At 41.7% G+C, this 16,851-nt stretch overlaps 1 protein-coding gene across 3 annotated transcripts in view; it reads left to right on the plus strand.

The window, feature by feature from the left end:
* Positions 1-16,851, plus strand: part of RAF1 (Raf-1 proto-oncogene, serine/threonine kinase) — a 77,456-nt gene that overhangs the window by 56,416 nt on the left and 4,189 nt on the right. For 2 of the 3 annotated variants that reach the window (XM_028479221.1, XM_028479222.2), the window contains 10 exons: positions 1,240-1,342; positions 1,634-1,791; positions 3,387-3,485; positions 5,169-5,322; positions 5,924-5,983; positions 8,454-8,481; positions 8,587-8,714; positions 9,065-9,182; positions 15,016-15,100; positions 15,881-16,057. In XM_028479221.1, the coding sequence (XP_028335022.1) occupies positions 1,240-1,342; positions 1,634-1,791; positions 3,387-3,485; positions 5,169-5,322; positions 5,924-5,983; positions 8,454-8,481; positions 8,587-8,714; positions 9,065-9,182; positions 15,016-15,100; positions 15,881-16,057 (1,110 nt within the window). The remainder of the gene's footprint in view (positions 1-1,239; positions 1,343-1,633; positions 1,792-3,386; positions 3,486-5,168; positions 5,323-5,923; positions 5,984-8,453; positions 8,482-8,586; positions 8,715-9,064; positions 9,183-15,015; positions 15,101-15,880; positions 16,058-16,851) is intronic. The other variant, XM_007126198.4, reaches the window with a different exon arrangement.

Raw genomic sequence — 16,851 nt, forward strand, 5'->3', positions numbered from 1 at the left:
CTGAGACAGTGAGGGGCTTGAGCCACTCTTGTCCACGGCTGTATTTGTTTGGAGCTACCCTAGGTTCTCTTTTGGATGGATGGCACCTCAAGACTGATCAGGAAACAGGACTGACCCTCTCCCTGTTCATTAGGGCAAAACAGGACTTTGGAGTAATGTCGGGTTTCCCAGACCTTGTATAGGGAATTAAGGGATGGATTATTTCCTGCTATATAATCAGAAAGATGGCTCTAATAGGCTTCTCGTAGGTGAAGGGAGAGGTTAGAGTGGTGCTGTATATGTGGTGTTCTCTCCCTACCTGAGAATATTCTTCCTTCAGGAGATGGGCCAGATAACCTAGATAAGACATGAGAAAGGAACTGGGAATTAATTTTTACTTAAATGTACCTATTTTTCTGTCTTGTTTAGGCACAGAAAGAGTGGTTTCAGAGTAAATTTTAAGACAGTTAAGTCTTTCATCAATTTATATGTTATAGACTCTGCAGACAGTTCTACAGATTTGAGCCCAGTCTTCATAGAAAAGTGCATTTTATTTGTGATTCCTTTCTATTTATGTGTTTTCTAGATTGAAGTAGGCTAGTGAAGATTAAATTTTGCTACTGTAGGAATATTTATAACCCATTTTATAGGATTTTTATAGGATTTTAATGTTATAAAGTCCAATTTATTGCATATTTCCTTTATCATGAGATGGTTTTATTTCATTGTTTAAAAAAAAAACTTTATTCTAAGAGTACAAGCTTTGGAGTCTGACTGACCTGGATTCCAAATAGGCCCCCTTACACTTTGTGTGTGGCCTTGAGCAAGTTACCTTCTTAGAGCCCCATTTCTCTCATTTTTAAGATGGGGATAATAATGCCCACTTCATAGATTTTTTTGTTTTTGTTTTTTTCGTATTTATTTATTTGGTTGTACCGGGTCTTAGTTCTGGCATGCGGGCTCCTTAGTTGTGGCATGCGAACTCGTAGTTGCAGCATGCATGTGGGATCTAGTTCCCTGACCAGGGATCGAACCCGGGCCCCCTGCATTGGGAGCATGGAGTCTTATCCACTGCGCCACCAGGGAAGTCCCTATAGGTTTGTTGTACGAATTAAATGTCAGTGTTGTATGGGATTTAAGTTAAGTTTTATGTTTATGTAGCATGAGCTAAATGGTAGCTGTTGTTATTACTGGTATTCAACTCTTTCACCTAATTTAAATATTTCCCTTTCATATTATGTTTTTAAAAATCCTCTTTAGTAAAAAAGCACGTTTAGATTGGAATACTGATGCTGCCTCGTTGATTGGAGAGGAACTTCAAGTAGATTTCCTGGACCATGTTCCACTCACAACACACAACTTTGTAAGTTGCAGATCTCTTCTCTTTTTGTGGTATGTTGGTGCTTTGGCTGGCACAATAGGAATTTCTCAGAGATAATAAGTATATATGTTGTTGGATTGTTTAAAGCTGTGCCATTGTTTACAGTAAAGCAATTTAGGTGTCATTAGATCACAGATGTACTTTAATTTCTGTGTATGGATTTTACAAATGTTGGAAGTATGATTCTTCATTCTAATAAAACCTCTTGGGGGTCAAGAAGGAAATTATTTTGTTTTTTATTCAGTATAATTTACACCTGTGTTCTTGTTCCAGGCTCGGAAGACCTTCCTGAAGCTTGCCTTCTGTGACATCTGTCAGAAGTTCCTGCTGAATGGGTTTAGATGTCAGACTTGTGGCTACAAGTTTCACGAGCATTGTAGCACCAAAGTACCTACTATGTGTGTGGACTGGAGTAATATCAGACAACTCTTGTAAGGCATTGTTGTTTTTTCAAAGAATATAAGGGGGCAGGGAGATATAAACCCCTTTTGAGGATGCATACTGTATATTTGACTGACAAGTCTGGGTTTTAGACTTATTAAATGAATTATCATGATCTGGAAAAGGTCTGCTTTAGAAACATGACAATTCTGAAACTAGCAAGTTTTAAGGTGGTATTTAACACTCTGAAACGAGCTGGTAGGAGTATTACCTGTCAAATAGAGATTGATATACTGTGCTTCAGTAAGGCAAAGAGCAGAGGGCTATGAAAACGCCCCCAGATTTTTTTTACTAGGTTGCTAGTAGACACTACTCTGTCTACTCTTAAATAACACTGAACCAGACCTCTGACATCGAGAAGGAGCAGAAAGTGTGGTTGGTGCTGTTTTCTTCACCTCAAACTAGGGAAAACATTAGTCTTAAAATGATATTACAGTAAACCTTAAAAAACACATGTATCCCTCAGGAGACAAACCGGTTACTAAAATACATTCCATATAGACAAACTGGTTTTTTTAAGTAAGGTTTAAATTAAAAGTTACATATTCCAAAGAACCTCTTAAAAACTATTAACAGGGATATGAAAAGTCAAAGGTGAACTTTTATCCTTTTTTGAAGGTACTAGAAAAACTAAGGGGGTGTTATCATTAAACTACCATGGGAACATCTTTTTTGCTTTCATGGTAGTCACATGTTGCTTTTGCAAAGAGAGCTTGGGTAGCATAAACAGCACAAACTTTGGAGTCCAGCAGACATTGGTCAAAATCTCAGTGTTGTCATTAACTATCTGTAATCCCCTCTGAGCCTCAGCTCAGTCATCTGAAAAATGGGGGTATTACCATGGTTGCAGTGTTCTTTTTTTTTTTTTTGTGGTATGCGGGCCTCCTTCTGTTGTGGCCTCTCCCGTTGCGGAACACAGGCTCCGGACGCGCAGGCTCAGCGGCCATGGCTCACGGGCCCAGCCGCTCCGCGGCATGTGGGATCCTCCCAGACCGGGGCGCGAACCCGGTTTCCCTGCATCGGCAGGCGGACGCGCAACCCCTGCGCCACCAGGGAAGCCCTGCAGTGTTCTTTTGAGGCTTAACTGAGATAACATGTGAACTTATCGGGCACCAAGTGCTCATCTCATGAAGGGAAGATGCCCAGTTAATGTTAATATCACTTTTCCTCTTATTTATGGCTTTTGGTGCTGAAGGTGATCTATCCATCATATTTCTGTCTTTTCATTTGTGCGTTTCCAAGACAGAATGTTTCTGAAAAGCTCTACGTGATTTAGGTTATAAAGTGCCCTACTCTAGCTTAAAAAACCACACTATTCTGATACGACTGGACATTGGGCCAGTATTTCCTAGAAATGCACACTAGAGACTCTGTGCTCATTGGCCGGTCAAGATTGTTCACATTCTGTAGTCATTCAAACCCAGTCACTTGGGTAGCCCCTTACCCTGGGTAGCCTGAAATTGTCCAGGAAAATGTGACTAGGAAAAGTTGAGTTTGAGTAGCTGTGAGTTTGCAAGGCCAGGCAGGCTGACTGTAAAATTACTACTGCAAGTCTTTAAACCAGTCTTCCTCTGATTTCATTTAGGCTGTTCCCAAATTCCACTGTTGGTGATAGTGGGGTCCCAACACTGCCTTCTTTGACAATGCGTCGGATGCGAGAGTCTGTTTCCCGGATGCCTGTTAGGTATTTTTTTTACCTGCTGCTTTTCTTTTGGAAAGTTGTATTGGGGCAGGTGGGATTGAAAGCATGAATACAAGAGATCCCTTGCGTTCCGTCCTTTCTCTGTGTAAACCCTTTGCTGCTTCTGTGGAACTCAGCATTGGCGTTAGAGCAAAACATAGAACTTTTTCTCTGTGGTCCTCTAGTTCTTAAATCCTGGAAAGTGACTCTGACTACAATTTAGTCTATTATCCTAGCATGTCCCTTGTATCTCATTACATTTTAAAGAGTTTGAGATTTTGCCTTCCTCAGTATGCAGTGAGCCTCAGGGAAAGCATCCCAAAACGGTATACAATGATTCGGTAAAAATAAAACCCTCAACTTTGAAATGCTTATTATGGCCTTGCGTTGCTAAAACCATGGTATTGGGTTGGCCAAAAAGTTCGTTCGGGTTTTTCCATAACCTCTTACGGAAAAACCTGAATGAACTTTTTGGCCAACCCAATATTGAATAAACTGCTATCTTGAAAATAATCTAATTAGATTTTTAATGTAAATTGTTTTAATGTGCCTGTGAGTTTGCACATAATTTGTCTTTACTCTGTTTTTCAGCTTTAAAATCAGAGTTTTGTTGAGTCCACATGCCTGTTACACATGAATTTGGAACCTAAAATAAATCTACATCTTTGTCCAAAATATCTGACTTTAATTTATATATAATCATATAATATTTACTGGCCTTTGTAAGACTGTCATGGAAATTGTTAAAGGCAGTATATCTCAGAACAAGGAGTTTGTACTGAAGTGATATCTGGATATATTTGTATATGACTTTTATTTTTCTTGATAATTTGAAAAGCAAACCTGACTGAAAAACTGTACTTGCTTCTGAAGATTTAGGTAGAAGAAACCAGGCCTCTGAAGGCATTAATGTTGAATTGCCTGGAAAGGCAATTGCAATAGAGCAATTTCTCTTAGGAAAAAAAAGTCTTTTATCTCTTGAATCTATGCATGGTGCTACTTGAATCTAAACAAAACTCCGAGTAATCTTTGGAGCAAATAATGAAAATGTTATACTTAATGCGTGTTCCCAGTTTGGTTGGTGGGAGAGTGGCATTGGGTAAAAGAAGCCAGTGATAAATTTCACAGTTAGGTATTGAAACCTAAAAACTGCATTCACATTAATTGATTTTGTGAGCTGTTTATGGGGGGAGAGAATGCATAGTGGATAAAATGCTGGCCTGTTTGCAGACATGCTTGGTAGATCTAACTGTCTATTAAAAAATCTTCCTTAAAGTTTTCTAATTTAGTCTCTAAATTAACCTGGGCAAGTTCCAGCTAGCTTTAGTAGGGGGTAGTGTTGGTTGACAAATGCTAATCTGTTCTTTCCCAGAAATGGTCTAAAAATTCGGAGTATCCTGTAGAGGTGATTTATTAAATAGAAGAAAACTTATAACGTATCATTTCTTTTTACATGAATTCCGAGCACATATATTGTTTACTTTTTAAAAATTTGCATGCAAAGGCATCTAAACAGAAGAAACATTTTAAATGGTGCATATTGAAAGAAAGGAACATTTTTGTCAAAGTTTGTAGTATAAGTAGGGTTTGCCCCCAAGTATCTTAATGAAATAGGTAGTTGAAAGACTTTACCAATACAGAAGGCTGAGTGACAACCATGGAATTTTCTTTCTCCTTCTCATCTAGTTCCCAGCACAGATACTCCACACCCCACGCTTTCACATTCAACACCTCCAGCCCCTCCTCTGAAGGTTCCCTGTCCCAGAGGCAGAGGTCGACGTCCACACCTAATGTCCACATGGTCAGCACCACCTTGCCCGTGGACAGCAGGATGATTGAGGTAATAGGGTCCTTTGCGGGTGGTGAAGAGTGTCAGTTAGTCATTCGGGTGGGGTTGATGGTTGTGTCAAGAGAGTTTTGGGTTTCAAACCTGATAAGGAATGTTGCAGCACTTTGTCAGGTCTCTGGACTTTTTGAATTTCTTATTCACTGCATCTTGAGACTAGCTTAGTTAATCTGGTTGGTATATCATTCAAATAGAGAACTGAAATTTCCTGAAGAAATGTTAACATTTGAACTGATTGTTTCCATGTTAGATTTGAATAGGATTTCAGTGAGCTAGTGAATAAGATATATAAAGAGTAGTTTTTTTTTCATGTGGGAAAGAAAATAATAGTGATAGAGGACTACAAACTCTCTGAAAGACTTAAAGTGATTTTATTTAGAAATAAGAGGGTGGAGTCACAGGATTTTAATAAGCAGGTATTTAGGGAGATATAAATGCGCAAAAGCTAGTGTTTTCAAACTGCTTTTTCTTTTCTTGGCTTTATTGTATGTTCTGTTTGGTTTGCTTTTTCTATTTCATCTTTATTAACAACTGAATATGCTTAAAATACTTCCTTTGTTCTTTATTCTTCTTATTTCTCATTGCTTTGGACTAGAATAACAGCCTGAGTGCTTCTCGCAGGGCGTGGTCCAGACGATTTTGTTTCAGGGGAAGAGTAGGTATTCTTCTTCATGCCTTTGCTTTCTTGTAAAGTAGCAGGATTGCTAAGACTGTCAGACAGTAGCCTATCAAAAATGAAACAATCACTAAATTTTATGTTTCTTGTCAGACTTGGTCTCATGTTTTCTTTTTTGGCAATAGCATATTTGGGAGTAAAAAAATAACTATGTGGTATTGCTGACAGGTGAAATCAGTTTCTCAAGTGACATTTTGAGGCCAAGGGTATTAAAAAAATTTTTTTTTAATCACTTTCAACTAAAGACTAATGCTAGATTTGTTTAGTTGTTAACAGCATCACTATTCTATTTATATTTTGTTTAGAAACAAAATGTGTCAGTTTGGTTGGTATGCCCTGAAAATCCTTTGATAAGCTTTTATCAAAGACAGCTGTGCTCTGTCTACATCAGGAATTGTTCCTTGAAAAACCTCAGGGCCACCCACTACCTCAGGCACTGCTTATGTACCTCACTCAGACCTCAGATCATTTTCGACATACTTGTCCTACCGATCGGACGTGGGAGGGGCTCAACAAAAGAGTTGGCTTTCCAATGTGGGGCCTAAACTGGTCATTTGGGGGCACTTTGGTTATCACGAGATTATTGTGAGGGGGTCATGTGTATGCAAGCTATGAGTTTTATTGTCTCTATTGTACTGTTACTAGCCCTGATAATAATACAGTAATGTACCAGTTACTTTTCTTCTGATATATTATTTAGTCCTGTATAAACACTCTAATACTTAGAGGGAACATGAAAAGTGAAAATTCTTGAAGTTTTACTGTAGAATAACTAGCACATCTGTGGTGCTTAATCCTCTCTGTACTTTAGAAAGCAGACCAAATTTTGATTCCTGTTTTTTAAAAATCACATATGATTCAGCATTTTAAAAGTACACTTTCTTGCTTTGTTTAAACCATCTTAGTTCTCTTTAACTAATATTTAGATTTAGAGATGATGATAAATCAGTCCAGCTGTAGAAATTAGCACAGAATTAAGTATGAGGTATGTAAGTGGATACAGGGAAGAAAATTACGACAACATTAGGAAAAAATCCTAGTGCATGGGAGTGTACTTCTGGTCAGTAAAAATACATTGTGCCACGCACGCTTTGACTAAAAACAAAGAATAGATGAGTTGAATAATAAAGCTACAGCTGCTAAATATTCTACTGAAATTTAAGTTATTTTTGGACAAAATTTTGTCTACCTGGCAGTCATCCTGTCATACTTAAAAGCATGCAGATTCCTAGGTTTCCTGCCTTCCCTCCCAGACATACTTAAATCAGTCCTAGTGGGGTGGAGGGGCTTGGGAATCTGTATTCTTAAACACCTCTCCTGGTGATTCTGAAGACTGGCCAGGTTTGAGAACCCCAGAACCAGGCTTTATTGGTAAATTCTGAAGATGTTTGGGTGGGGCTGCGAAAGTGGGGGAGGGGCAGCTTGGCCTGTGATTCTTCTTAACTCTTGTAAAGATGTCATAGAGTGTGAGCATTCTGGTAACAGTTGTGTGAAAAAAAGGATCCTGTCTTTACTGTGGTTACACAAAGAAAACAGTAAGACTTCCAAGAGAAATAATCCTTTTTGAGGATATGGGGACCAAGTGTTTTTCTATTATTGTTATTTATATACTCCAAGTGAAGATTTATAAAAATGAGGATTTAGGTCTCATGGAGAGCCCTGTGATTTAAACAGTTCCAACTAAACAGTTTAATAAATTCTAAAGGTAGCCTTTGACCTCTCACCTGAGTAGAATGTAACTAGTTTCAGAGCTTACCCATAAGATCTGAGGAGCATTTTGTGATGAATGAGCTCATGGCTGAGATCCGTGGGTGGTGATTTTTAGTTCTGTTTCTGCCACCTGCTGGTTGTGTGACACTCGCCATGTTCCTTTATCTGTTCACATGTGTTTCCTTATATGTAAAATGTAGGCTTTAGATTAGGGGATTTACGGTCCTTCCAGCTTTCTATGATTTTAGGTTTGGATAAAATATGTAGTCGTGGTGATTACCCATAGCAAGTCCAACTCCTAGAGGAGTAACAGTGAACTTGCCACTGAACCCCTCATTAAAAATATTTTATTATATTTTTTTGAGCTTCAGTGGAGCAAGATCCCCAACCACTGGAAGGATCGCAGCTTGATAGTAACTTTGCCAGCCTTCCTTTAAAGAGTGTCAGTCTGCAGTGTGCATTGCTTTCTAGAGAAAAAAGAATGCTGCTTTATTGTATATGAGAAATTAGCATCAGTCCTCCTAATATTGATTATTAAGATGATAACAATCTTGGAGATATTGGCCACAGACATTTGATGAATTTCGTCAAAGAAAAGTTAGAGTATGTAATTAGACCTTTTGTGTTTTAGAGATATTATAATCCACTTTGCTCCTGTAAATCCTTCTCCTCCCTTTCCCTCCCCCAGAGAACATCTTTTCTAGTGCAGAAATTGACCAGCTTTCCTTCTCTGTTTCAGGATGCAATTCGGAGTCATGGTGAATCAGGTACTTGTCTAAGTCATTTAGCAAATAGTCATGGGCTTTTTCTCTTTATGCTGCATCTTCTGTTGGCTTACCCATGTGTGAATTCTGTTTGTCTTGTCTACTAAGGCTCACCTTCAGCCTTGTCCAGCAGTCCCAACAATCTGAGCCCAACAGGCTGGTCACAGCCCAAAACCCCTGTGCCGGCACAGAGAGAGCGGGCACCGGGATCCAGCACCCAGGAGAAAAACAAAATTGTGAGTATGGCCAGCAGCACCTCCTGCATGTTAGTGTTCAGTAGAAAAGCTTAGTCAGAAATGAGAATGCCTTTCGTTTTAGGGTTGGGGGACTCTAATTAAATGAATACATTATAAATGTCAGTGCCATTTTTGGCATGCTTACATTGGAAAACTTGCTGGTTTGTTGCAAGGCAGGGCACAACTAAAGTGGTATTTTCTCAAAAGACAAAAACTGGAATTATAGTTAATATGTCTGTCTTTAAAAGATATGGGAATGGATGGAGTTGGGTTGATCTTTTCTTTGACACCCTCGTTAAACAGACTTTTAACAGTCTATGGAGTATATCAGTGATATCTGCTTGTTTTAGAGGCCTCGTGGACAGAGAGATTCAAGCTATTACTGGGAAATAGAAGCCAGTGAAGTGATGCTCTCCACTCGGATTGGGTCAGGCTCCTTTGGAACTGTTTATAAGGGCAAGTGGCATGGTAAGTTTGGGGCCCTCCCTTTACTACCAGGGTGAAGTCACGTTTCAGTCCAGAGAGGGCCAGGCAGGCTCACAGCAGCACTCTCCAAGGGTATTTGATTGCATCTGAAGATTGAACTTAATGGTATCTCAGTGACATTTCATACCGTTCTTTCTAAGACTCAACAGTGCTATACTTGGTATGAAAAAGTTTTCAGGATAATGAGAAATTGGTGAACAAAGAGTTGAGCACCATAGTGAAATGTCACAGTCTCTTATAAAGTGATTAAATACAGTGCGCGCCTGGGAGGAACATGCTTTGAAGCTCCTTAAATGTGTTTAAGAGTCTGTTGCTATTAGGAGGGGCATGGATTCTGGAAACTTAAAACTGGAAAGGACCTCAGAGATTTTACACGCCAGAAACCAAGGCCCCCAAGAGGGGGAACTAACATCCCCATGGTCAGACAGTTGGGCACAGGAAAGCCGGGAGCCTCCTGAACCAGATTTTCTTTGCTCTGCCCTGGGATTGGTTGTGGGAATCTCTGTCAAACAGTAATGCACAGACTTAATTCTCGAATCTGTGGGGAGTTCACATTCTTATTTTAATGGAAACACTTTGTCACTTGGAAGAAACTTTCTATTTTAAGGTCTGTAGCCAAAGCTTCTGTATTGTCAACATACTTAACATTTCTGTCAGGTTTTTAATGCCTCTGGCTTTAGGATGTCAGCCAGAAAATAGAGTATTTTCTTGAAAATGCTACATGTTCCCCAAAAGACATCTCTTCTAAATTCATATTTTAATAAAGCAAACAACAACAACAGCAAAACCACACACAAAACCTAAAGTGCCTAGATGCCTGTGTTTCTACTTTGGATGCCACCGTATTTATCTTTATACATAAATGGACAAAGTTATGAGCGTAAAATACATTAGAGCATTAAAATTCAAGTTGTTAAAAACTGAGAAGCACTGTGGGTTTTCCACTTACAACTAATCATCTGACAAATTTCTCGTTCTTTGCAGGAACTGGCAAAGGACTGAACATTTGTAGATACATGTAGGGTGATTCCTTTTCTTTCAGAAATTGTGTCTAATATACTACTGGCCTGCCTCCTGGGTCACTGAGAAATTATGCTATTGCAGAATATTTTCTAAATAGATGTCATAAATGTCTTGGTGATCCCTTAGAAAAGAAAAACACAATTTTGTGAGATTGAGTGCTTGTATCTGAGACAAGAAGGCTGTAATTGCAGGAAGTAGAGCAGAAAACACTGCTTTTAATGCTTCCATTAGGAGCATTTTATCATTTTTATCCGTTTTTAAGCCTCAGCTAAAAGCCAGTACATGCAGTTTAAGTTGCGCCCAAATTTAAGCGTCCTCTGATTGAGCACTTTTATTTGGGGGTTCATAGTTTTTCAGAGCATTAGATTTGCCACAGTACTGCCTTGAGCTTCCGTTTTGTCTCAGTCTCAAACTTTTAGATTATGGTAAGGAGATGTATTTGCTATAGTGTTACTTCCATAAAGACAACTGTCAGGATGTAGCTAACATCTAATGCTTTAGGATTCTACTTTTTCTAACTTAAGAGTGTCAAAAGTCAGAGGAGCGAGGAGCAATGGACTTTTAGCCCCTCAGAAAGCAAGCCGTGGTCTGTAAATGAAGAGGAAAATGAGAGGGTCAAGGAAAGCGTAATTTCTAGGTTGAGTATTTTGTGCTATATTTGCTTCCCTTTTTTCCTCCGTTGCTTTTCTGATTCCTATATATAATAGAACGTTTTATTCAATTTCTTAAAAATTACAGCTGTTTTGGTGATCCCCACCCCCCACCCCCGCCCACCGATTCTGCCCGTCGTCGGCTGTGAACAGAAAAGGTCTTAAAGCAACCAAAGTGGAGGCCTCAGATCCGTGAACTAATAAGCGCACTTACTTTATGTACAGAAGAGACCCTTTGGGCCCAAGTGCAGAGTCTCCTTTTGAGCATGAACTTGGGGTCTGATTTGGCAGCCTCTCCTAATTACAAATATCACATTAAAAGAGATGAAGATAGCAGTTGAAGCGGTCAGACTGTTAGCAGCGAGGTCACTTAACAGCATGAGAAGACGGCAGCAACCGCCTCAAGAGCAGGTCCCCAAACCTGAGAACACTCTTGGGCCACAGTGTGAAGTCAGCAGCCTGGTATAACCATGTATGGGGATCCCCAGCCCAGCCTAAGGCTGAGGTTTGTCATTCTGACTGAGTCAATAAGAAGTGGAGGAATGGTGTTCATTCTATTTCTGTTCTAGGAAGCAGGGGTGTGTATAATAAGTTTTAGACAATCTCAGATGATCAAAGCAGGGAAATTAATTGGTGTTTAAAAAGGTGAAAACATTTGAAATTCACCAGTGATAGTAGCTCTTTCTTCTTCAATGTTAGATGAATAATATTAACTTAATAATCTTATTAAAAACATGATAACCAATAGCCATGTATCTTAACTTGCTTGTACTACATTTGCCTCTGACTTTACTATGAAGGGAAAGTAAGAAGTTCTGGTTTGACGAATAATAAGTACTTCATGTAGTTATTAAGCTGTGTTACTGAATGCCTATTGCACGGAATGCTGGAGAGGTGGACTTGGTCATGATGTGCTTGGCGCCGAGGACTGCTGAGCAACTAAGTCCCCGGTATTCCCTGCTAGAGGCTGTGCCCACTTCCAACTCCAGAGCTTCAAACAGACAGCTTTTCAATTCATAACTTGCCTTGCTGACAGTTGCATCTTAGAATTCACTCATTTCTTCAGCCACTGTTTCCTGAGCATTCTTCTAATACCGAGCATTTTTCTGGGGGCTAGGAATGAAGCCCTGAGCAACACAGATAATTCTTTCTTTTATGGAGTTGATATTCTGGTGGGGATAATAACCAAGAAAAGCAAAGTAGATAGTGTGTCCTAAGTGCTAAGGAGAAAAATGGAGGAGAGCAGGTATAGAGTGGCAGGCCTGGTTCATAGTTTTTAGTAGATTGGTTGGGGAGGAATCTGCTGAGGAAGTGGCATTTGGGAAGCAGCAACAGCAGATGCAAAATGGGCCACTCACCTGGCCTGTCCGAGGAACTCAGGGAGGTCTGAATGGCTTTAGTACGATGAGAGAGGGAGAGGCTAATAGAAGTGAGGTCTGGGGTGTGGGTTATAGGGTACCATAAAAACTTTGGATATCATTTGGGTGAAATGGGGGTCTCAGATTGTGCAAGACCTTTAGGAGGTTTGGCCAGCCTTAGCCTGAAAACCAGAGTGATAGGGAGCTCCTGAGTTACCTGAAAAGTCATTCTATAGCTCTGGGTGTTTCCTCGCAGTAGAGGACCATTCTGTATAGGAGTTGAGATTGGTTTTCCTATGGTGTTTGCCCATTGTTCCTAGCAGACTGAATCGCTGGTATGGCAGTCCTTGGAGGGTACACGTACAAATGAGGGTGTGCTGTAACGCAGAGTATGGTCTCTGGGTTTCACTAAGAAAGTGCGCATAATCTGTTACCGTAACTCTTAACCGTGAGCTGCCTGGCCTCTGGATCCCTACAGTGCTGTGGGCTCTGTTTTTAGTTTGACCCTGTTCAGTCTTCCCATCAGTGACTTGCATGACTCAGGTATTGTGGATGACTTAACACAGGGGTGTCATGCAGATTTGGATAATAGGATTTGGATTTAGAGAGATGGGAGGATTTGAAGTGTCTATGATGAGAACAAAGAAAAGATGAACTTTTAACAGGAATAAGTCTTGTTCACGAGTCCAGAAAGTAGAGGCTAGAGGTGGAGGATGTTCAGCTGACAGCAGGTCAGAGCAAATCGCTGTGAACAGGCTTTGGCTGCTGATGGATCATCTGAGGTCTGAGGTTGCGTTACTGATCAGGTCCAAAATGGGTGACGCTGAGGGTGAGTTCAGCGACGACTGGAGCATGCCCAGAAAAAAGCTGTGAGAAAGGGAAGGGCTTGCAAAACGAGGCTCATGAACTAGGAAGCAACCCCTTCTGAGGGACCATCCAGCATCTCCCCAAGTCTGTCTTCTGCATCCCTACCTCCAGCCCGTCCCTTTAAACCCCCATCTGTTTCCTGGCCCTTCCTCTGAGTTGACTGCCACATTGAGTCAGTTCACCTTCACAGGGTTTCTTGCTTCCATCTCCTCCTTTTTATCCCTACTGTCACCAATGTGCCTGCATCGCACCTGCGTTCTGGTAGCAGACTCCTCCTCCCTCCTGTCCTACAGGTCTCAGATCACATGCTGTGTTAGAGTTTCCCAAACACAACTTGGCATTTCTCTCATCCCCCTTACCTCACCTTTATTCCTGGTGTACCAAGTCTAGAACAGCCCCTTCCTTTGGCTTATATCCCATTTCCTTCAGAAAACTTTTCTATATCCTGTCTGCCAAGATACTTACTCCCTCCTCTGTCATCCCCCCACCCCAATCCTGTCTTGGCTCAGACTGCTCCAGAATGGGCAATTATGCACAAGAGACTTGTCCCTCTCCTCAGTCATAAGGAACTTGAGGTTGGGGCTGCATAGTTTACCAGCTCCATCTTCCTAGATATAAGGCAGCTCTGAATATAGCATATGCAGCTCTGCCATCCAAAGTCAGCAGCACCTGCCAGGCAGCCCTGGGCCCTCAGTAAGTTGATGCACCAGTGAACTGGATAAGAACCAATTTGGAAGCTGCTGCTAAGTGGGGATTTTAGCTTTAGACGATACAAACAGAGATCACAGGGCAACAGTTAGGGACCTATCATAAGAACCATCTCTGTACCATTTGGTGCTCCCCAAAAGTGGAATGAGTGCTCCAGCAGGCTGCAGGGGGTTGCTGCCAAGGGCACATGCTCAGTTGTGGATGAACTAAGTCACCTCCAAGTGCCAGTGAACTTAACTCCTACTTTGTTTGATCATTGTGTTTAGTAAAGTTATTTGTCATGAAAAGCTGAGGTCCTAATAGGGCTTCAGGTAATTTATTATCATTACAACTATTATAAGTATGACATAACACTTCTGAAAGTGGCTTCTAAATCGGTAGCATCTATAAAGTAGAATTGATCTCTGGATGTTTCTGAAGTTATATGAAGAGGCTGGTTTTACTCACAGTGATTGACAGTTAGTAGTCAGTATTTTAGTTAGAAGTACAGCTGTTGGAGTCAGACTAGGGTTCTGATCCTGGCTCCAGCACTTTCTTTTGGCTATATGACTTTGGCCAAGTAACTAAACTTCAGTTTGTTGCTTGTAAGATGAGGACAACGGTATTAACGTCATAGAGCAGCTACAAGGATTAAAGGAGGTAATACCTGTGAGAGCAGACAGTGCCAGGGTATAGTAAGCAATCAGTATTAATCATTAGGATTACTTTCTAACGGCATTGAAGGCTGAGAGGCTTAATTTCGATATATGTCTTTGAATTTGTACAAGGGAGCTTCTCGGGTCTCATTGAAATGTGGCTGCTGAGTTGAGCATAAACTGCTTACTAACTGGCCTGCTTCCGGGCCCCAGCCTCCTGGCCCTGAAGACTCAGTATTTGCTGGGCCATTCATATCCATCTGCTGATGTCATCCTCACGTGAGGCCCAGGTTGTGACCTGTCACACATGACCTCACCGCTGGGGATGCCAGGCTTGACAGGAACAGTTTAAACCAAGCTGGTTCAAGGCCTGTGGGGTGGTATTTTAAGGATAGTAGTATAATCTAATGTTTTAAGCTACTTGATAATTCAGAAATTTGCTTAGTATTTGTTCCATCTGTGTAGGTATATGATTTTTGAATAAGTGATTAATTATATCTCCCTCAGAACTAGTGTACATGAAAAATAACAAAGTAAGATCATTCAACTGCACTGACTGTAAACTAATTTGCAGGAGACGTTGCAGTAAAGATTCTAAAGGTTGTTGACCCCACACCAGAGCAGTTCCAGGCCTTCAGGAATGAAGTGGCTGTCCTTCGGTGAGTAGAAAGCTGGCCTGTCCCTTGGTGTGGCAGGGGCGCGGCGTGGATGCTGGTACAAGCACCGCAGAGGAAGTAGGCTGCATGGCATGACCTGTCTCTGAGGGCTGATGGCTGGGACTGGTGGTGAGTGTTCACTGTGGAGTCCTGTGGTTGAAACAACTCCCTCATGAGTGAAAAGGAGCAGAAGGTTTCTTCCAGCTTATGCGCTTGTTAAGCCTTTAGAAGAGCCCCCTTTGATGAGCATACCCCCTTCCACTGCCTCAGGTCTCTGGGCTCACTACGCCGATAGAACAGCCCAGGTACTATCTCTGGGTTTTGTTTTGACGTAGGGAGAGATGGGTTCTGTTTTCACATTTATTTCCAAGAACTCTTTATAGCTCTAAGTTGCCTTAATTTGGACTTCAAAACCGTCAGCTTTGAAGTCTTTGAGTCACTGTTTAGACTTATAGGAATAAACTGAATAATGATGGATTCCATAGATGAGGGGTCCTTGTGACCTGTGGGGAGATTGGTGAATATACACTGATGAAAGAGAACGTCCTCTGTACGATCAAGGCCAGCACTGAGGGCAGTGACGGTGGCCCCTTTGTCAGCTCACAACACCAGCTGGATCATCAGCAGTCGGCTGTGTTGGCTTTGCCAGCCCCTGGACTGTAAGCATGGGTGGTGTCAGGAACATGCAGGGTCTGGTCGGAGACAGTGGGAAAGCAGACTAGATCTCCCTCTTCTGCAGCAGCGGAAGGCTCAGAGCCTTTTCTTCTCTCCTCCCCTCACCAGCAAAACCCGGCACGTGAACATCCTGCTCTTCATGGGGTACATGACGAAGGACAACCTGGCAATTGTGACCCAGTGGTGCGAGGGCAGCAGCCTCTATAAACACCTGCACGTCCAGGAGACCAAGTTCCAGATGTTCCAGTTGATTGACATTGCCCGGCAGACGGCTCAGGGAATGGAGTGAGTGAATGGCCTGACGCGTAGAAAATCTGGGGTCCAAGGATCAACTTGTCCCTAAATCAGAACCAAGATTAGGAAAAGCCAGGCCTGTGAGGTGACATCTGTGATAGCTGGAAATGAACCTGTGTGGTGGGCCAGAGGAACGAGAAATTCAGGTTTATTGCCCAAGCTGAGGCTACCCTCTTAGGGCTCAGATTCAGGTTCCAGCAGCTGCCCTCAAAATTCAGCCAGACACTCAACACAGTGCGGGTTGCCACCTTCTGGTGGGCATCGTGTCTGAGGCGTAGCCCATCAAGTGTGCTTATTCCATGTAAGGGTTTGATCAGATGTCACGTTCTGTGTAATTTTTCCTTTTGGAGAATGCTTAAATTAAGGTGATCCATAGCACCTCCATTAAATACTATCGTTTTGGGTCTTTGTGCTTGACACATTTCTCTGTGAAAGGGCTGTGCGTATGCGTTTCATTCTTGGCTAAGCCAGGGCAGTGCTTTTCAAACTTTTCCTTTGGAGTACCCTTAATGTGGAGCAGGGGGAACTCCTCATACCCCCCGACGACTAGGAACTTAACTAAAGCTGTGCTTGCAAGTGGTTTATAAAATCTCATGTTGTATTTTTAAAATTCATATGGAATTTGCATTGTATACATTTTCAGAAATGACTAGTCGGTTATTTTTTTTTTCTTTGTGGTACGTGGGCCTCTCACTGCTGGGGCCTCTCCCGTTGCGGAGCGCAGGCTCCGGACGCGCAGGCTCAGCGGCCATGGCTCACGGGCCCAGCCGCTCCGCGGCACGTGG

Source organism: Physeter macrocephalus, chromosome 18 (genome assembly GCF_002837175.3).
Source record: "Physeter macrocephalus isolate SW-GA chromosome 18, ASM283717v5, whole genome shotgun sequence".
Taxonomy (NCBI): Eukaryota; Metazoa; Chordata; class Mammalia; order Artiodactyla; family Physeteridae; genus Physeter; species Physeter macrocephalus.